At 36.6% G+C, this 21,378-nt stretch overlaps 1 protein-coding gene and 1 long non-coding RNA gene across 8 annotated transcripts in view; both read left to right on the top strand.

Moving 5' to 3' along the window:
• Window positions 1–2,329: 2,329 nt before the first annotated feature.
• Window positions 2,330–21,378, top strand: part of LOC106167016 (uncharacterized) — a 191,552-nt gene continuing 172,503 nt past the window's right edge. Inside the window, exon 1 of one of the 3 annotated variants that reach the window (XR_015333825.1) lies at window positions 2,330–2,439. This is a non-coding gene — a long non-coding RNA (uncharacterized LOC106167016). The remainder of the gene's footprint in view (window positions 2,440–21,378) is intronic. The other 2 variants (XR_015333824.1, XR_015333822.1) reach the window with 2 other exon arrangements.
• LOC106173285 (low-density lipoprotein receptor-like) lies at window positions 2,859–15,946 on the top strand. 5 transcript variants are annotated; one of them, XM_087010730.1, is made up of 10 exons: window positions 2,859–3,320; window positions 3,753–3,979; window positions 4,180–4,342; window positions 5,857–6,123; window positions 6,487–6,659; window positions 11,475–11,616; window positions 12,008–12,208; window positions 13,181–13,418; window positions 13,975–14,115; window positions 14,427–15,946. In XM_087010730.1, exons 5-7 carry the CDS (start codon window positions 6,560–6,562, stop codon window positions 12,171–12,173), a joined length of 408 nt encoding a protein of 135 aa, XP_086866856.1. In that variant the 5' UTR covers window positions 2,859–3,320; window positions 3,753–3,979; window positions 4,180–4,342; window positions 5,857–6,123; window positions 6,487–6,559; the 3' UTR covers window positions 12,174–12,208; window positions 13,181–13,418; window positions 13,975–14,115; window positions 14,427–15,946. The 5 variants fall into 5 exon arrangements, with proteins under 5 accessions (XP_086866856.1, XP_086866859.1, XP_086866858.1 ...); XM_087010733.1 differs by having other exon boundaries at window positions 2,866–3,320; window positions 6,487–6,648; window positions 11,475–11,612; XM_087010732.1 differs by having other exon boundaries at window positions 2,866–3,320; window positions 6,487–6,648.

Below are 21,378 nucleotides of genomic sequence, written 5' to 3'. Positions count from 1 at the left end.
CCCCTTCCCAGCATGATTAGCTGGACGATATGTTAATAGGGCACAGTCAAATGTTTTACACGAAACACGGCATACTATTAGAAAGCCGTTTGCAAAACCTTCGTAACCAGAAGAAAACATACTTGGAATTGAGGAAAAAAATGAGACCTTTTGAAAAAAATTAAAATCTATAAAAGTAAAGTAGGCCTACATGTACATGTAGGCCTACTAGTTGCTATGCAGGATATTTAAAGCAATAATAACTCTTCCTTTGAGATTCAAAATTCCGCATGAAATACATTGTAAACAACGCATGGAAATATATTCTATTGTATTTTACCACTAAAACGGCCGTTATTGTAGTAAAACTAAAATCTGTGCTTGTCAATAGGGCTTTCGATGCTTTCATCAAGGCATTCATTGCTAATGACGTAATGGTGTCACGCGGATTCTCGCGTTCATTCGAGACCAAAATAACATATGGCGCCAAACGCATTAATGCGGACGCAGACGTAAGTTGCGAGTTTTTGTACAGTGCGTCGGATAACGAAAAGCCCAGAATGGCACACATTGTGGATTTTAATGTATTTTTAACAAAAAGACGAATATATCTCATGAATCTTATATAGTGTTGTTGTTGTCTGCTTTTCCCGCGGTTTTAAGTAGGTCAACAGTGACTATGCGATGTCAGAGAGAGCTCCGTCAGTTAAAATCTCTTAAGATGGGGAAACCCAAAGAGATTTTAACAAAAAACCGTACGTTTAGGAAAAAAACCCTGGATTAACTTTGAATGCAGGAATGGGGTCGCTGACCATTGGTAAGTACGGGAAAATTGCCGTTTACTCCAGGAAAATCCAATTTTTGGCCAAAATGAAGAGTTATTATGACTTTAAGCAAAAATTGACTTTAAAATATTTTAAAGTATGTTTACTATACTTTTAATGGTAGGACCTAATTGCTCTAAATGCGAAGGTCCTTAAATGCTCCATTTGCTTAAATTGAACGTTGTGTTAGCAGTGCTGAGATCCAGCAAAAGTTGAAGCAAAAAGAAAACATATTATAATAACAATAAAAAATTACCTTTTTGTAATAATTTATTCTCAATCAATAATCAATAATATCATATCTAAACAAAAAATCAGAAGATATAATAACTGGGAAGCAGCAGCGGCGCGCTTCATGTGACCGGATGTGCCGAGATGTGACCCAGTTTTCACTGCGGGTTTTCTTTGACCTACCAAGGAGTTATAACTCCTTGGACCTACTTAGTCGGGCGGAGCGGGAAAATTTTACACGTTATAAAATAACGTTATACTAAGGCCAGTATATATTTATGGGTTAGGCCACACTTTTTATTTTTATGGATGACATCCTCTGGGTACCCCAAAATCGGTGCGAGAGGGCGAAAAAAAAAAAAAAAACAGTCCACAAAAAAAATATATATATATACTGCTTAAGTAAAGGAATGCTGTCAGTACACAGCTGGAAACACAAATTTTACCACAGAAACACGTATCAAACTAACAATATGTCTTTATCCATGCTCTCAAAATATTAAAGCATTGTGAATACTTTGTAGAAATGTAAAAAAAAAGTCATGAATAGATATACTTCTTTTTACAAAATCTATTAAGGTTATTTCATGCATTTTGTTGGTATAGCAATCAATAAAACAAATATCAAACAAACAGCGTGTCTTTATTTGTATTCTCAGAATATTAAAGCATTTTGAACACTTCACAGAAATGTTTAAAAAATGATGCAAAGATATGTTTAATACTACCAAATCTATTAAAGGTCATTTCGGACGATGCCATTTTGTCTTCTTCGACTCACACGGCCAAACTGTCAGGTGGCCTGTCCGACCTTCAGCCCACCAAATACCTCGACGCCCTTGTCGACCCTTTTTTCGCTACAGAAAACCTGGTAGCCTATGTGCTGCTTTGTACAGAATGTCACTGAAATTTTTCGGGCGATAATCACTGGCGGCCGCCAGCCTTTCGCACAATTGTAAAAAGGTGATATCTCCATGCCCAATATCAATGGCATACCAATCCAAAACGACAGCACCCGTTCTCTTTATGACTTTAATTGTCGTGTAATTTGAAAGTAATCCAAGAGATGAATTTGACGGCAAAGCGGCCACATTTCCACGTGGCGATAATACGCATGCGCAGAAAGCTCATTTCCTGGCATATTCAATAACGACGTTTGCGTCAACCGACTTCGTTGGGGGCTGGGGGGGGGGGGGGGATTTTTTTTTTTTTTTTTTTTTTTTTTTTTTTTTTTTTTTTTTTTTTTTTTTTGGAGAACGGGCGAAAATCGGTGCTCGCGCAGGATGTCATCCATAAAAATAAAAAAGTGTGGCCTTACCATAAAAGTTTGATCTGATGCAGTAGGACATTCCACGATTCCAGCATCCTTTTAAATGCATGCAAACACATTCTTGATGACAAAAGGGTGAGTACTTTGTTGCAGTGATCTGGTACCGGAAGTCTTGGGATTGAAAGCGACAGTTGGGCGGGGCTTTTGAGAGAGAGAGAGAGAGAGAGAGAGAGAGCTGCAGGTACAAGAGCTAGATGATAGATAAAGGGAGTTTTATTTCTAATGTAATCAGGATGAAGGAGGATCGCTGTCCTAAAAAAAGTAATCTGAGATAATTGATATTTAATCAGGATGAAGGTGGATTGCTGTCCTGAAAAAAAGTTATCTGAGATAATTTATATTTAATCAGGATGAAGGCGGATCGCTGTCCTGAAAAAAAGTTATCTGAGATAATTGATATTTAATCAGGATGAAGGCGGATCGCTGTCCTGAAAAAAAGGAATCTGAGATCATTTATGTTTAATCAGGATGAAGGCGGATGGCTGTCCCGAAAAAAGTAATCTGAGATGATATATATTTAATCAGGATGAAGGCGGATTGCTGTCCTGAAAAAAGTAATCTGAGATAATTGATATTTAATCAGGATGAAGGCGGATCACTGTCCTGAAAAGCTTGAGCATATAGCACTCAAAATGTGACTTTATACAACACGAAAACTGAAAATTCTTCAGGATTCAAAATATTCAAGGATAATGATTTTTAAGTTTATATGTTGTAGAAAAAAAATTAAGGTTGGGAGGAATGTTATATCCAATACATGGCTGCTGATTAGGTGCGTCTTGACCGGGGCCACCACCTGGTGGATGAAGTGGTAATGGGAACGAGTGTGAAAGAAGCACATGGCGAGTGAGGCCCACAGCACCTGGTCATAACAGATGATATGTATTCAACCCAAGGTGGAGCAGTGGTCATTACCCACCATCACCTATTACCATGCCACAAAAACCTTCTTGGAGGTAGTGCACAAAATTATTGCTTGGTTTTGTTTTACAAGTTGTGTTACAATAGATAATTTGTCTTCTATCCTTCCCATGTAGATTAACAAACCAGTTATCATATTTTGTGCTTCCTTTAAATTTAATTTTTTTCACATGTGTGCAAATTTCACAAAAATTCCAGATTTGGCAGAGTTCCGTTTATTGAACTAACTATGTTTAATCTAAGATTGTGCTCAACTCGGCAGTCACAATTGTGCCCAGCAACCTCCAAAAGACATTTTAAACTTGTCTGTCCAGTCAGCACACTGTGATGTCTGTCATATTAGGTGAACATTTGGCAGTATATTGTAGGTTTAATATTCTGCTGACTCTTGTGAACTGTCAGGGTTCTGTCTTTTTATTAAGATAATTTATGTCACTTCATTCATATAATCTTTTCTCTTTTTCCAGCCCCAGTCTCCATACAGCATGGTGTCTTCTAGGTGAACTGACTTTACCTGGCTGGACATGGGGGACATGAATTGCTAATATGAAATAGACAGGAAATAACAGCTGCAGGAATATCTCTTCATCTCACACAGTTTTACAAGACACAGCAAGTTTCAGGATGAATGGGTTATGAAGAACCAGAGACAGGACAGCCATGGTACATAAACATGTAACTGGACTTCTTGCAGGTAGTACACAAAATGAACAGTTGGTTTTTCTTTTTCAAGTAACAGTGGGTATAATAATGTATAATTGGTCCTCTTTCTTACCTCTGTAGAGACACAAACACCAATTATCACAGTTTTTTTTTTATTTATTTTATGAACAATATGACTTGAAAATTATGAGTTATTATAATCATAATGAATATTTATCTTTTTTTTTTTAGCTCACACACATGGTTTGACAGTTGTTGTAAATTGTGAAGCATCTCTGTAGTGGCCTGCTTGATGTGGTCAGATTGTGTTGAAATTTATTGGACCAAAGTGGAGCAATGGCCATTACTTCCCTGGGATGACCCATTGTCATGACAGTAACTGGACTGCTTGCAGGTGGTACACTAAACTAATGGTTGATATTGTTTTACAAGTCATGTGACAATATGTAATTGGTCTCCTAATCTTCCTCTGTAGAGAAAGAAAAAAATTAGCATATTTTTGTCTCTCTAAGCTAGAGAAATGTTAATTGTCATGATTCATAATTTTTATTAGTAATTTCCCTAGTGACTCCTCCCAAATTACTCATCAGAAAATGTCTTTCAAATAGTCGCAGCCAATTGACATCATTATTCCAGATTTTTACAATAGAGTCTTTTCCACGAAATCGTGAGCATGCGCAGTTCGCGCCATTTTGTGCGGGACTGTTTCTCAGGAGGAAAGAGTAGAAGGGGCCTTCGGTATTTTGTAGTATACCCCCCCCTCACTCTGTAACTTTCTGTAACTTTCACTTTTCAAACAGTTTTTTACATTTTATTGTTTATCCATGTCAAAGCTGTTGAAATAAAATGCTTTTGTAATTACCTGTGGATTTTTTATTAGTGTTAATCACATTTAATCCAGCCCATTGAAATATAAAGTTAGAATCTTCAATTTACACCCGCAGTCAATAACTTGACACATTTTCGTTGGCTAACCCTAAGGTAATTTTATGTGAACAAGTAGCTCATAATAATTTCACAGAGCAAATCCAAGTATACAATGTATCAATCCTATGTTCACATAAAATAAGGTAGAGTTAGCCAACGAAAACGCAGCAAGCTGCGGTTACATTGTAAATTTTCACATTGTATTTCGATGGGGTGGATTAAACGTGATTAAAACTAATAAAAAGACCACAGGTAATTACAAAAACATTTTATTTCAACAGCTTTGACATAGGTGCAAAAGACACTGTAAAAAAATGTTTGAAAAATGAAGGTTTCAGGAAGTTACAGGGTGGGGGGCATACTACAAAAGTACCGTTGCTGTCGATGAGGTACATTTTTAGTTCTTTCATTGAAAAGTCATCAGGCACTTCTGCTAAATTTCTATTCCAACTGCTCCCATGAATGTGTTTTCGAAAAAAATCAGGTGTTAACATGTTACGAAACTTTGAAAATTCAGATTGAAATGAGCACTCCTCGATATGGCGTCCGTCGTGTACACTCCACACTTTCCCCCTGAAACTTCAAATCCCGCAAAATCTCGCGTTCCCACGGATAATTGAGCGGAAGTCACGTGACCGTGGAAAAGACTCTATTGTTAGGCATATTGTGTGCAAATTTCACAAAAATTCCAACAGATTTGGCAGAGTTCTGTTTATTTAACTATGTTCAATCTGAGAATGTGCTGGTCTCAGCAGTCACAATTGTGCCCAGCAGCCTCCAAAAGGCAAGGTCATTTTTAACTTATCACAGTTCAATCACCACAACAATGATGTCTACCATATAAGGTGGGCACTTGGCAGTTTACCATAGTTTAAATATTTTTCCCAACTGGCTCTAGTGGACTGTCAGGTTTTTGTCTTTTCTTTGTATTAAGATAATTAGTGTTCCTTCACTTATACATTGTCATGTCTCTTTTTCCAGCTCCAGTCTCCATACAGCATGGTGTCTTCTAGGTGAACTGACTTTATCTGGCTTAACATGGGGGGATGTATTTTATAAGAAGCAGACATAAAAAGGCAGCAACAAGAACATCTTCATCTCACCCAGTTGTGTAAGACACGGGATGTGGCAAGTTTTAGGATGAATGAACAGCCAGAGACAGGACAGCCATTGTAAACAGATGACTGGACCTCTTGCAGATAGCATACAAATGTTTGTGGTTACTTTTTTATGCAAAAGACAGGATAGGTAATTTGTTCTCCTCTTTCCTTTGTGCAGAGACACAAACACCAATGATTATTTCAATATAGAAAGCATGGATTATTATGAATAAAATTAATATATTACTGTTTTAATTGTAGTGTGAATTTAAGTTTTATTGTCATTAAGTGCAAAAAACACATAAAATGAAAACTTATATTTTTATTTGATCTCATTACATATGAGCAATAACAAGATGTATATCAAGCATGGTGATAAAAAAATGATATTGTGCATTTTACAAAAGCATCCTGTATATGAATAGTGTATCCTAATAATAGTTTGCACTATATTACAGAGATGATCCAATTGCATTGCAAACAGTTACACTCATTTCATTTATGTTTTTAGCAAATACACTTCTGGAATTGTGTAAAGAGCTGCTGGCAGACCAAGAGGTGAATTTTATCCTGATTGAGAGAGAATGCTGCCAGAACCACCCAGAACAAGACTTCCAAACACGACAGATCCTGTGGAGCCAGTTATATGGAACAGTACAATTACACAACAAATGTGGGTTCCAGGTAACACAAAGAATCAATTTCCCCCACATGCATGGAAACTTTAGAGGCAGGGTATATAAAGCAAGGAGATTGTGTTGGACAATAGAGAGTTTCCGGTGCAGTTGGGATACGACGGCTAGATTGTTACGTATGTGCAAATGTATCTAGTAACGCGCTACTCTTTTCTCGTTCCGGTAAAGTTCCAGAATGCTGGCGCTTCCCGCCCCGCTCATTCCAATATAATTAACAATATACGGCCCCTTAGCCATCTATTTCCAAGGTGGAGATTCTTTTTTTATGAAAAAGGAGACATATATTACCCAAAAATTCAATTTTTTACGACAAATATGGCGGTTAGTAAGATCAACCCCCGACTACGTGCCTGATAAACCAAAACTAGCGACTCCTCTCGCTTAAAAAGTCGAAATTTGCATGAACGTACACTTGAACTATTGTAAAAAATTATATAAGGCATATAAATGAGCAAACATAACCTTTAATAACTAGTTTCAATAATCTTCCGCACTGGCTAGATAGGAGCGCTTGTATTCCGCAGACTAGATTGGACGACGGTATATGAATGCGGTGAACGTCACAAGTGCGCACATACCGATGACGTATTAATCTAGCCGGCGTATCTCACCGGCAACGGAAACTCTCTAATACTCTGTCACTGAACACAAATAGACACATTGGAAATGTTTAAAAGTGAGTTGATATTTCAGCTCAGTTGTGATGTGTTATAATAATTTTCCCCATATGCATGGAAACTATTACAGTACTAGTAGAGATAGCATAAACAGTGAGATTGTAGAAGACAATAAGCCTTCACTGAAGAGAAAAAGGACACCAGTGAAAATGTTTAAATGTGTATATATATTTCAGGTCAGATATGATATTTTATAAATGATCTCTGTTATTGTGAGGTCATTAAGTTGCCCAATGCAAATTTTATCACATATTTATTATATACAGACACATTCAGTCTGTCTATATTCTGATCACTGTGTCTGTCCAGTGTCATTGCCATAGTCAGCACTTTGTGACACATCTGTTGTTAACCCTATAACTGATAAACTGTATTTTGGTTTTAATTCTAATTCTTGCAGCATCCAATCAGCATGATTGGATTATTCTATGACATATTGTTTTATTATCTTCAGCAGGGTATGATGCTGCAGTAAGTATATCACATTGAAGGCGCAATGTAGATATCTTCCTGTATTTTTGTCTTTATTTCTGATTCTGATATTTTGTTTAAAATGACTAAATATTGTCATTTTGTGAGTTTATGAAATTGTTGTAAGTTCATTGTTAAATGATTTGTCATTCATGACAGTAGTCAGAAGGTTCATTGGTCTGATAGTTTGATGATGCCAAGATCCAATGGTACAAAAGGTTCAATAGTCAGAAGGTTCATTGGTCTGATAGTTTGATGATGCAAATGCCCAGCTGTTCCAAAGGTTCACTTGCCTGAGGTGTCATTGGTTCAGTGGTTGTAAAGTCTGAGAATAAGAATTGTGTATGGTGTAATATGATGATATCTGTGGAGGGCATTTATGATTTTAATAGTTTCATAGTTTATTCATTGTAATGTATATACCCACCTGGGTAGATGAAAATGAAAATATGAATGTTTTTTTAAATAAGTATGCTGTTAACCAATTACAATGTGTATGACTACTAACTTATGAAAGACAGTTTTTGTAATTTACCCAAGTTTTTATTACTATTACTCAATTGCCAATAGGTGCAGCACTGTCTTGTAGATCCTCCCTAGCAAAAGCAGAGGAGAGAAATTGAGCTAATGCAATGAGGGTTTCTTCTTCTTGGGATTTCATAATGTAACAGCTTTCACTGTACTTTATTAAGAACCCGAGTTTACTCTGTAAGTTGACGTGGAAGAAACAAATGTCTAATTAATACTTTACAAATAAATAAAATGAACTTAATGCAGAACTGAACTAACATAGAAAAATTTATGTGAACAACATTCATGAACTAAAGATACTTATTTCTATGATTAAACTAAACTTGAACAAATGACAAGCACTGAAAATATCAAACAAAATAACTTAAAGAAATACAAATTATAAACACAAAGAAAATGAAAAGCAAACCTATTAAGTCTATCTCACCTGTAAGTTGACGTGGCAGAAACGAGAGACGAATGTGCCGCGTAAGAAAGAGGGGCGTGCAGGGGCGGATTTAGGCCGTCTTCTGGGTCTTCCGGAAGACGGTCAGATTTTCAAGTTTACATTGACTGGTATCTATTTTTTTCTGTCGGAAGACGGTCAAAAATGGAGGTTGGATCAACAAAGATAATTTGGAAGACTGTCAGAAAATATCTCTGGATCCGCCCCTGGGCGTGTTATATAAAGAAATGGAGACGCAATGAACACAAACGAAAAGGCACGAACATACTACACTAACACAACCACAATCATACATATGCAACCTCATATATATACATGTTACATTTATATCAAATTTATGCTTCTTTTCGAGTCCTATACGAACACTTTTTCATTAAAATACCAGGCCGATTCAACCTTTTCATGGTTTTTTAATGACTTAATGAGCTCAGCATTCAGTTGTGTGAGGTGGTCGTACATGTAGAATGCATCTTTCAGTGTCCTTTTATGTATGATTATTTCCACCTTTGACTCTTGGTTGACCATTCTGGCTATATGACTGGGCGTGCAGCACTATTTCGTCCGGGAATCTGATGTATAGCCAGGATGTTAGCTGGGTTTACATTCACGTTTGCTTGCTCCTTGAGGATCTCAAGTCTTCTTAGGGGGATTCTGGCCAATCAAGGAACTTAATGTTATTTTTCTGACTATACTGCTGATTAAAATTAGCCATTGATAAGGCTAGCTGGGCTTGTCTGCAATAACTTTTCATCTTGTCATTCATTTTTCTCAGTTCTGCTTCTTGTCTTACTAGTTTTTCAATCTTTTCTTTCAAAGGCACTCAACTTGGTCAGGTAGTCTTCAAGCTTTTTGCTGATCTCACCTTTCTCTGCCTTCCATTTGTTGTTCTTCTCTCTAGCTGTTTGTTCTTCGTCTGTGCGAAGGCGGTGTAGTTGTTGCTGTGTAGATTCATCTTTCTTGGAGCTTTTTAGAATTTTCGAGAGCTGTTCGTGTTTGTGTCAATTCTTTGTTCATCTTCTCAATCTTTAGAGGCAAACTCGTCTCTTTCCCTTGTGGTGATTTCAAGGTCCTTTTGGAGCAGTCTTAGTTTGAGATCAATGTTTTTTTTCATAGTGCTGTGGAATTTGGTGATAATACTGTTTTCAAAGTCACATAGAGCTGACTTGCAAATATTGTTGGTTGAGTTAGGCCCTTCATCTTTGTGTTGAGGTGATGTCTGGGATCCTGAGGTGGTCATTTCAGACACAGTTTGGGAGTGCTGGTGGGTGGAATGTGCAGTTACAGTCTGTGTTGCAATGTGCACAAAATTAGGCTTACTGCTGTCTTTTGTTGGCTGTGGGTGTTGACTGCCATGGTGTTTAATGAAGCCAATGTTTGTGTGGCCATGTTGATTTTGTTACATCTATCTTGTTTGTTTATATTTGACTTTCCATTGAGGGCTTTTACAATCTCAGTGTCAACTTAAACACAACAGATACATGTAAATTTCCTTGTTGATTGTGTAAGAATAGATAATTGGTATGCTGGCAGTTCAGTGCATTGATAGTGTATCCACAATTTACAGACATTGCATTGTATCATGTGTTCATCTTCTTCCCTATTACAAAGAGAGCAAGGGTTAGATATTGCGTCCATAGTGTCACTAGTAGGGTCTGCTCCCCCATCATCTAAAAAGGAGTGAACCTGATCCGGTCAGGTTAATGTGACCAGGTCATCGTATGGGCTGATATAGGGGATCAGAGCTCCCCTCAAGTGCTGACAGAGTACATAGAGTAGGACTGTATTCGGGGAGGCTAACGTTGGTATCTTCATCCACAAACACTCCACTGTTGGTAATCCCGTAAGAGTCCAGAAATAGTGCTGCCTCCTGTACGTAGTGAGTTAAAGCTTTTATGGCAGGCCCTAGCGATTTTGTTTGTACTTTGCTGCGCCATTGACCATTGCAGGAAGATTCCTATGTCTCTACCTGCTGCTACTGCATAGAATTTTTTTTTATCCGACGGCATTGTGAACAACGAAGGTTGGCTAGGGTTCGAACAAAGACCAAGATGGCGTAGTAATGGCTGAAAGCACTTGTGATAGATTGGTAGCAAACATGTCAAATTTTACCTTCTCATGTGGCGTAAACACATAAGTTTTTGTACTCACATAGTCCAGAGGGTCTAATATACCATATTATTGCTTCATTTCCCCATCCACTCTCCTTAAACAGGAATTTAGAAGTACAGTCTAGAGAGCATTTAAATTTTCCTCCTTAGTGCTCGCGCATGCACATAATTTGTGTTAGGTATTCTGTGATTGGCTATATTGCTCGTCTTTGTTAAATCACGTGGCCTTAACACAGGGTTCTTTTGTTATCAGCTCTCTGTTGATAAGGACCAATGATATTGCTTGAAATTGTCACCCCCCCACCCGTTTCCATTCCCTCCGATATAATTCCCTGGTGTGAGTTAGTTCAGAATATACTATTAGGTAATTCTGATTTACTCAATTTTCTTTGTATTTGAACATTTTGAAAAATTGACAGTTTAAGAGATTCTGTTCAGAAGAAAATTTTCTTCACATCTAAAGTCATACATATGTGTGAGAGTTCATTGGCCATCACATAAAATCTAGTGGAAATTACATTTGATGCTGTTTTCAAATGCCATTCAGTAAAATATTTTTATTTCTGTTGCAGATATCAATGAATGTGAAGAGACTCCCTGGGTGTGCAGCCAGTTGTGTGAGAATACTGTGAGCTCTTTCCTCTGTAAGTGTGTTGATGGCTACCTAGAGACAGCTGATGGGCAGATCCGCAAAAGAAGAGACAGTACTAGTAGGTAGCAGAGCTTTTTTCTTGATGGTAGTTTTTGTTATTGTAATTTTACTGTTTGTTTTTCCAGTACTGAGGGTTACAACTCTAATGTCACCCTTTTGAATCAAAGGCTTGTATTGACTGCTACTTAAGTTTCTATTTATATCGGGCAAATCAATTGGTCTTGGATCTTTCAAAAAGATGCAATTGTGAGCCTTATAGTTTTGAATCAATTTCAAATAACCATTTTTGTATTAATTTTGCAGTGATAAACTTAGTTTGAAATACCCTATTTACTTGATTTTAAGTGAAGATATTCAGTTCTTCTGCTTTCATCTTTTTTTATTAAAATAAACCTTAAATTAGAAAAAAGTATTATTTTCAGATATTGAGCCTTTCATTGTCTTTACCAACAGCTATTACATCAGGAAGCTGTCCCTGGACGGTCAAGACAACCAACTAGTTGGACAAGGCCTGGGCAGTGCAGTTGCCTTGGATTTCAATATCAAAGAAGATATGGTCTACATCATCAATATCACTACCCACAGGATATACCGTATGCACGCTAATGGCTCCAATTAATGTGGAGGTGATTATCAACCATAACGTTCCAAATGGTAAGAGCATGGCAGTTGATTGGATGGGAAGGTACTGCTGGTAATAGACATATACTGATGGTACTGGACAGCTGGATAAGATAGGTACCCCCTATCAGGCTTTTAGTATTTTAAAACCAAGGTTGAGCAATCTAGTTGTCCAGTGATATCATTTTTGCTATTTTGACCCAAGAGTAAGACATATATTGAGGTTTTAAATGCTGGTTTATTAGGAAATTTTGTCATGAAATTTGTCTTTGATTCTTAATGTTTGATGGATATTCTTTTACATTTGTTATCCTGTCATAACATGTTTCATCTTCTAGTCTTCTCTGCTATGATACTATGATTCTAGGCATATCTTAGCAGAGAGGTTTCATCATATATTAATTCTGCCCTTAATATTAATTCTGTGGACAAGGTTATTTTCAATTATAATTTATTCCTCTCATTTTGTTTAATAAGCATAATATACGTAAGATTAATAGGAATGTGTCCCAAATGGTTAAAAAAAGAACTTGAAATTTTGTGAATAGATAATGATAATACAAATAAATATTTTAATGACCAGATTAAAAGCCAGGGACTGCATACTCATGTTTGATATAACTAATTGATTTATATATATCTTATTTAAAATATGTCGTATATGCTAGGCATTTTATTCCAGATATATTTACTGGACAGACTTATATTTGTTTATATATGCCTGTGTTGTTGTTGTTGTTGTTGTTTTTTTTTTTTTTTTTTTTTTTTTTTTTTTTTATGTATTATGTTTATAACATCTTTTTTTGTATTATGTTTATAACATCTTCAGTTGGCAAATGTAACCAAATTTAGTATGTGGTAGTGTCACAGGTTATTACCTGCACCACAGCCAAGCAGGTCTGGAGGTCATTAAGTTGATCTTTTTCTAACTGAGACATAAACAGTTCACTGCAGGTTCTGTAGTTTTTCTTGTTCCAAAAAAAATCTAATACATCTGTACATTAGATTTCAGGTATGTCAACCTTGATGGCAGCAACAGACAGTTAATTGGTCATATCAGAAGTCAGAATAGTCCACATATTTGCCATTGCTGTACTTGAAGACTGGATATATTGGACTGACTGGAACCATCTGAGTATTGAAAAAGCTGACAAGTACACAGGCACTAACCAGACATCACTGGTCAACACAATCCACAGGCCCATGGACCTCAAGGTCATGCATCCTCTGCAACAGATACAAGGTACTGAAAAAATTACTTAGTTTACATTAGATTTTGCCAAGAAATGATTATTTGACCATATGTAAAAGTGTTCAGTTTTGGATAAAATGTATTAATTTTGTGATTCAGAATTTTGATTTTACTCCCTCTATGAATTATTTCCCTTTCTGAGTTAAAACATTCGCAGTAAATATGTTATTTCAGAAACAGCTGCCACTGTAGTTTCCATTATACTTGTGGTCATCCTATTAGTGGTCATAAAAGTTGTGTTCCTATTTCTGCAAAGAAGAGGATCAGATTTCTCTTTCTCTGCCCCTCTCTCTCTTTCTCACTCTTGCAAAGAATTTTAGGAAAGATTTGTGAAAGCCATCTTAGATGATATCAAATACATCTTAGAAAATAAGGTATTCATTATCAAACAGATTTTGCTTCAAGGCACATCAGGTATAATCATTAATCATTACAGCGATTTTTTTTGTAATTCATTTGATATTTATTATAAGTCCAGATCTTAATCTTTTGGTAATGTATCAAATGATTCCCCTGGATATTGAAATAGTTGTTGCTATGATTTCAGTACAATCAAGGCCCTGCATTCCAGTGGTGGGGGCGAGTTCAGACTGGGGCACCTGCAGGAACGATGGCTTTCCATGGAGGCAATGTTGTGGCAATCAGCATGCCAGAATTTGTATATGACAGCTCTGTGGCACAGAATGGGGTATATAGTCACATATTGTATAGAAATGTGATCAGTAAAAGATTTGAGGGTTTAATTTAGATACTCGGTTGAGACAAAAGACAGAAGATTCGGAACTATGAAGTATGCAGTTTTTTGCATATATATCAGAAAAGCATGTATACAGCTTCATCTTTTTTAATTTAATTAATTATTTTATTTTATTTTATTTTTTGCTTGTTTTGTTTAGTTCTTTTGTCTTTTTTCACAAATTGCCTGTGAATATTTTATGCTTCATTAACTTTAATTTTTTTTAATTCATTGGTCTAAAGTGTTCATCTTTTTTCTCGTAGGATGCAATGGAACCAAAGTACAACAAAATGGAGAATTTCGAAGACTACAACAAACCAACCAATTTCTCCACCCCAGTGTATGACGATAAAACAGGATTAGAACCTGCTAAATCCATGAAAATAAAAAAGGACATCACCAGTCCCACTCACTCCATTGGAGTATTAGACAACCAGTCATCAGAGATCACAGTCCATATACCACATAAGGAACTCTGTCCTTCAGTAATGGAAAACTGATTACAACACTGATGTTTTAGTCACTAATAGAGATTTATGAGACCAAAGATTTTTTGAGCATAAAAATTCTTGATGATCATTCCACAGACGCAGCAAAATTCGAGAGGAAATATGTCTCACACAAAGCAGAATAGATGTTGGTAGTTATGATGGAACTTTATTATGAAGTGTTATATTAAACCCATATAATATATTTGTTCTTTTATGGGTGCAGCTTTCCAACTCTGATGAAGAATTGGAATTCCTGTTTACTAAATAATTCCAGATAAAATGTTACCGTATTAAAGAGTCAGTCCTCCTGTTTGAATATAGTGTTTGTGCTGATGTTCTGTTTGCAGAAACTTTAGCCCACATGCTTGCACATAAAATATTCCTCAAAGAACTCTCATACCAATATTTGGTTTATTTGTTGCTAATTTAACAATAAGAAATCAGTTAACAGATTTTTAAAATCTTGATTAATCTGTAGGCTTTACAGATTGCAAGACGTAACCATGAGACTGTATTATTACATAGTAGCTAGCACATATATCAACTGGATTAAGGGACTGAATTAAAAGAAGTGCTAAGGCAAATACAACCAACAAAAAAGTTCCATGACAAGTATAATCTGACCCGTAATAATGATATTTTTGTTGTATTTAAAAATGTGACGAAAATGATACAGCTTAGTTAATGTAACAGTGGAGTTGAAATGAAGAATCCAGATGAAAATCCAAAATAGCACTTTGCAGTTTGTTTTTTAAAATACATTATCCTAGAAATACATCTGTGTTGGCTCCCTTGGTGTACTCGACATTCCAAGGACTTTTGTCTTGGTTCAGAAAAGGGTAGAAAATAAATTTTAATTTTACAATATACAAGACATAATAATGCTTTTTCCTTCTGGCTTTAAACTGTATGTCATGTGACATTTGTATAGACGTCTTCAGATGGAAATTTTATTAATGTTGTACAAATATAAAAGCTTTAAGAAGGCTGGAGGAAAATTTGTCCCACACCATTGCAACATTCACTTAAATATGATTTTTATTTTCAGCCATGTCTGTACATTGCTGTCACCTATGCTATTTTCATTTCTTTGGCATGTTAACTGTCTCATTATTGTACTAATTACCTCTGCCAAGGAGGTTATGTTTTCACCCTTGTTTGTCTGTCATCCACATAACTCAAAAAGCTGTGGACCGATTTTAATGAATTTTTCAGGAACTGTCAGAAGTGGGCCAAAGAACAGATGAATAGTTTTTGGTGGTGATCTGGATCAATTATCAATCAATAATCAATCAATAATCAAAAATAAAAAACTTAATCATTATAGAATGAAAATTTAGGGGTGAAACGGCATTGGGTGGAGACTTTGCTGACTTGGCAGAGGTCTGCGCTCTCCGAGTGCTTTTTTAGTTGCATATGTAAACATGTTCTTTTGACATTTTCTGCATCTTAACAATTTTGTTAGTTGTTTATATTAAAATGATGGTAAATCTGTTAGCGTGTATTGTGAAGTAAAGAATAAGAAATGGAAATAAAATTATATCAGTGTAGTTTATCAGATTCGTTCCTTTACTGTTTTCAGATCAAGGAAATTAGATATTTAAAATTGTTCTACTGATGTATTTTTTATTTGTTTGAATAGAGGTCTGTCCATACTGTAATGCCATACTTGAAATTTTGTTAATTCTTTTGGAGGTGGGAAGATATATTGGTTTTCATTTTTAGATACTAGTGAAAGTCTTTTTGTTTTTGGTACATGCATGCCAATAGTATGTATGTTCTTCCAAGGAGTTATAATTCCTTGGTTCTTCATTATTTCACTGTAATAAAGGATATTTTTTGGGAAAATATGTATGTTCAATAGTTGCTCTTTTTCTCCCTCTAATCTTTTCCCTTTCACTTTAATTTTCTTAAGAAAAACAAATAATTTTTGTGAAAAAATGGAATAATAATCAATAAGTAGATTTTCCAATTAAAAATATACAAAGGTTAGACAAAATTCTAATTTCAAGAGGGGAATATTGGTGCGATATATTTTTCAGAAACCTCTAAATCCGCCACTGCGTTACCGATAAGCACATTACCATATTGCGTGTAGATTGTTGTTGTTGTTATTTACGTTGTGAATTGTCTGTCGGCGCAACACTCAATAACTCCCTTTCCTTTAACTTGTTTGATTCCGTTATAATCTTTATCTGCAGTTAGTGAAAGTCATTTACTTTACAACATCAATTGAAAAGGCTACAAGTTGCCTTAAAATTTTGCATGTGATCCTCTATGAAGAGGAACTGTAGGGGTCCGCCATATACAGGGTTGCTACTTAATATGGAATATTTTTTATCATTGTTATTTTTGAGTGCTGATTAATTATTTTTTGGCTTGAGTCATTAAAAAAGTATGTCACTGAGTGATAAAAACATCTAGTCTTCTGTTGTGAGATATTTTGGTCAATGATATCAAATCTGACATAAGATGCCATTCAAAAGAAAGGAACACCCCCAGAAAACCATATCAACAGTTTGATGTCAGTATTAACTTTAAGCTAAGATATTAAAGAAAATGATAGCCTCCAGACAGTGATATGTTACACAGTCAAAGAACTCACTACAGTAAATCATGAAAAGTCAGTAACTGCGAGTATGACCTCCAGCAGCCGCTTGCAGCGCCCTCATCCTACATGGCATACCCTGTGACACGTTTTTTAGAGTTTGGATGGGGATATCATTCTACGCAGTGATATTTGCCTGTTGCAGTTCATCACTATTTACCGGCCGAGGACCATAGCTATTAATTCTGTGGGTTATTTTTGTCCAAAGTTTTTCAATTGGGTTCATATCTGGAGAGTTTGCAGGCCAGGGCAGTTGCTGAACCCATTGGTTTCGAAGAAAAACAGTGATTCTGCGGCCTCGATGTGGGGTTGCTCAGTCGTCTTGGTACACAAAGTTGTTCCTGAAGATGACTCTTACCAATCGAAGCATTGTTTGCTGTGGAATGTCTCTGTAGGAACCCTGGTTGAGGTTGCCTCCTAGAAAAACCAACTGGTTCTGGACACCGACATGAAATGCTCCCCAAACAGAGACGTTAACACCCCATGCTTGTACCCTAGGCAGTACACAATTATCGTTTTATGCCTCTCGTACACGTTGGCAGACACGGATTCCACCGCCAACCCTAAAAACTCCATATCTGGCCTCATCACCGAAAACGACGTGATTCCAGTGTTTTGGCTGCAAGGGCACGTGGTCCCCAGTCCATTGCAGACGGCGCTGTATATGACCTGCTGTTAACATTGGTTTCCCTACTGGTCTTCGTGCAAAATAACCAGCTTGCAGTAATCTCTTGTTCACGAGGGACCTTGAAACGGGCGTTTGAATGACATTCTGCCACTCTTTTCTGAAGACACTGGTTGTCTTTGACGACCAGCACGGCGCACTCTATGGAGAAAGCGATCCTGTCTTCCTGGTGTGATACGCGGACACCCAGGTCGAGGTATTGGAGTAGGTCCCCCTGTTGTAGCACTTCTTTGGAGGACTTTACTAACGGTTCCTGATAAATGTTGCATTGCCTGGCAATGGCTGTCCGTTTCTGGTCATTTTCTCTGAGAGCAAGAATCCCATAGTAAGCTGCGTTGCTTAGCTGTCGAACCATATCTTCACTACGGTACCAGTCAAGTTTCAGAGCGATCCCTTTGTTGCTTCTCTAAACACACTCCAAAGATTGACCAAACCCATGCGTTTTTATACAAGGGCAGAAATTGCCGAAAAGACCACCCCTCACATTTCTGACAACAGAACATGCAGCTGCATGCATCAATTGTTTCGAGAGTTTTGTGGAAATTAGGTAACACACCTGGCTACACATGGAGTGACACCTCAGTTTTAGATTTAAAGTAGTTAGAGAGAAATTAAATATTTTGTAGAAAATTTACTCGCCAAAAAATAATATTCCATATTAAGTGGTAACCCTGTAGATAAACGTCCCAATAAAATATTCGCCCCGATAGATACGTCTCTATACATACACGTCTCAATAGATTTACGTCTCGTTAAATTTACGTTCCGATAGATCCACCAACAGATTCCTATAAACCCACGTATCTTTAGATCCAGGTACCGCTAGATCCATCTATCTGACATCGTAATCGGCTAAAAGGCCCATATCAACTTGCGTTGTGAAATTTAGAACACATTTTTATGTTCTTTTTTGTTTTGTTTTGTTAAGAACACATTTACATGTAAATTCAGAACACTTTTTACGTGTTCGAATGTTGCATTTTGAGAACGCTTTAAACAGTGTTCTGACGCTAGAACAGTAATTAAGCGTTGTGAAATATAGAACACACTTTTGTTCTTTTTATGTTCTTTCACTGAGTATTGTGTGAAAACGATCTAGTAGAATAATATATTGCTGACTGCGTACTGCCGTTTTAAAGAAGTGCATTTTATGTACTGAGTAGTATACCAACCATTTCGAGCAATAGTGTACCTGTAATGGATCTATCGGTATTTGGATCTAAAAATACGTGGATCTATAGGTATGCGGATTTAAAGGACGTGGTTTTATGAGGACGTCATATCTATAGGAACGCAAATATATAGGACAGCAGAAAAAAATCGGATCTATTGGTATTTAAATCTAAAAAGACGTTTTTTCCGTTTTTCCTTTATGTATCTATCGGTAACGGGAGTATAGGGACGTGTAATATTTTGGGACTAAATTTTATCCGTACGTACCCGAACTGTAGTGGCCAACAAGATTTTTAACTCTGAACTTTTTTACTTCTGAATATTTTGACTGTTATGCGCATTATTTTTTTTCGCTCGGCTTTCTCCTTTATATTCGCTTTAAAAGAGAGAGGGGGTATTCTAATTAAATTCATCCTTGTCGAACACAAACACAAATGCTGTCAAAATTTTAATGCTTTGCCGATATCCATTTTCAATCACAGTTTTTTACCTATATCAAATGATTATGACGAAATGTCGCGTGTGATTTTCGCCCAAAAGCCGTGACGTCTGCAGAGCATCTGAGGCGCGTTTACTAATTATTTTTCACTCGTGGAATGATTGTGTTAGTGCAGAAAATTTCTTTCTCACCAGATGACAACTGAAAACTTTGATAATATTTTTTGAACCACCATTAAGATCATCAAGGCCATCAAGATCATCATCGTTACAAATCTCTGAACATCACTTCCGGCCAGTCTTATATTACTTCAAAGAACCTAATTTGCATATAAGAGAAAAAATGCATTTTTTCTGATTAAGGCTTGTCTCCAATTTTTTCATTATTTTCAAATAGCAATGTCATCTTTTGCTCACAAATCTGGACACCTTTATTCCAAATGCACTGTTTGTAAATTATGTAATTAGAAATAATTTTTATATCACAGACGTGTATCACGTTTTCACTCCACAACCATAAAACTCGACAATAGCTGAATGGGTATAAAAGTAGGTCAATTGCCTGTATAAAATTGCCATACGATTATTGATTTTTTAGTGTGGACCGTTTCAGGGGGTAGACACAAGTGGGAGATGTATCAAGATACCAGCAAAATATTTTGCTTGCATGGGGGTACTGAAAGTCAGAGTATATTGCAATCTTTGAAATAAAGAGGAAAACTAGCCCACATCTCCAGCTTCATCATGTAGAACTTTATAGATGCCACGGTCCCTCTATATTTCATCTGACTCCCCCTAAATTTTTTTGGACCGCGTTAACTGTTCACATGCCGGGAACCGCGAAGCATCCAGCGAGGTAGCAGACGCTGAGCTCTGCAGACGGCACATTGCATTCACAAGAGGGGGTAAAGGTTTTCTAGGGAAATGCTGTATTTTATTACCTCTGAAGAATTACGTGATAAAGGAAAGATGTTTTACATATTTGAATTTATATTGACTAAGTGCAATGAGAGACACCGTTTCACTGTATTTCTTCTCAAAGTTGACAGGTTTAAAAAAAAAGAGCAAAAGGAGATTACCTTTCTCCCCTATGAATTCTTACATGGCATATCCTATCTTTTGATCTACTTTTCACACTCCTACACACGCTGAGTTTGTGTGGTATTATTAGAAAATAGAAAAGGGGCGTATTGGTGGGGGGGGGGGGGGGGGGAGAATTCTAATGTGACTTTTCATGATATAGTATTTCTATTTTTGATAATGTTACATCTATAGCATATATTTTTGGTTCATGCACAGTATTACACACTGCTAGATTATTTGACCGAAGTCTGTTGTTTTATACATGTTTTTTTTTTTGTTATACAATAAACCATGGACCTAACTAACTCTAATTAGGTCCATGAATAAACTATTTTATTTTAAAAGATAGACCTGGATTAAGAGCTTTGGCAACGGGAAAGAGTAGTTTTGCTGGTCTGCACATACCGCGCTTTATTATAATTTTGATCTGATTCGTTTATTTTACGATGATTTACTTAGGTCAAACAATGAACCGATGTACAACTTCAGTGATTGGATTTGGCTCTCCCCCTCTTCGAGCCTGTGTGTGCGTGCGCGCTCGCGCGCGCGCGTGTGTGTGTGTGTGTGTGCGCGCGAGCGTGTGTGTGTTTAGTGTAGGGGAGAGTGCATGTCGTTTTCACGCAGTCCTGCCATACATTGGCAAGGTACCGACATTATTTTAAAAATTAATTGTAAGACAAGGGTGTGTATATTCTATTTCTATTTTTATTTGCTTGAAGCTGTATTTGTCGTCCAGA

This window comes from Lingula anatina, chromosome 4, assembly GCF_051362555.1.
Source record: "Lingula anatina isolate TDL-2025a chromosome 4, LinAna3.0, whole genome shotgun sequence".
NCBI classification, from domain to species: domain Eukaryota; kingdom Metazoa; phylum Brachiopoda; class Lingulata; order Lingulida; family Lingulidae; genus Lingula; species Lingula anatina.
Note: the sequence above shows the minus strand (reverse complement) of the source record. Positions and strands in the feature narration are given on the sequence as shown.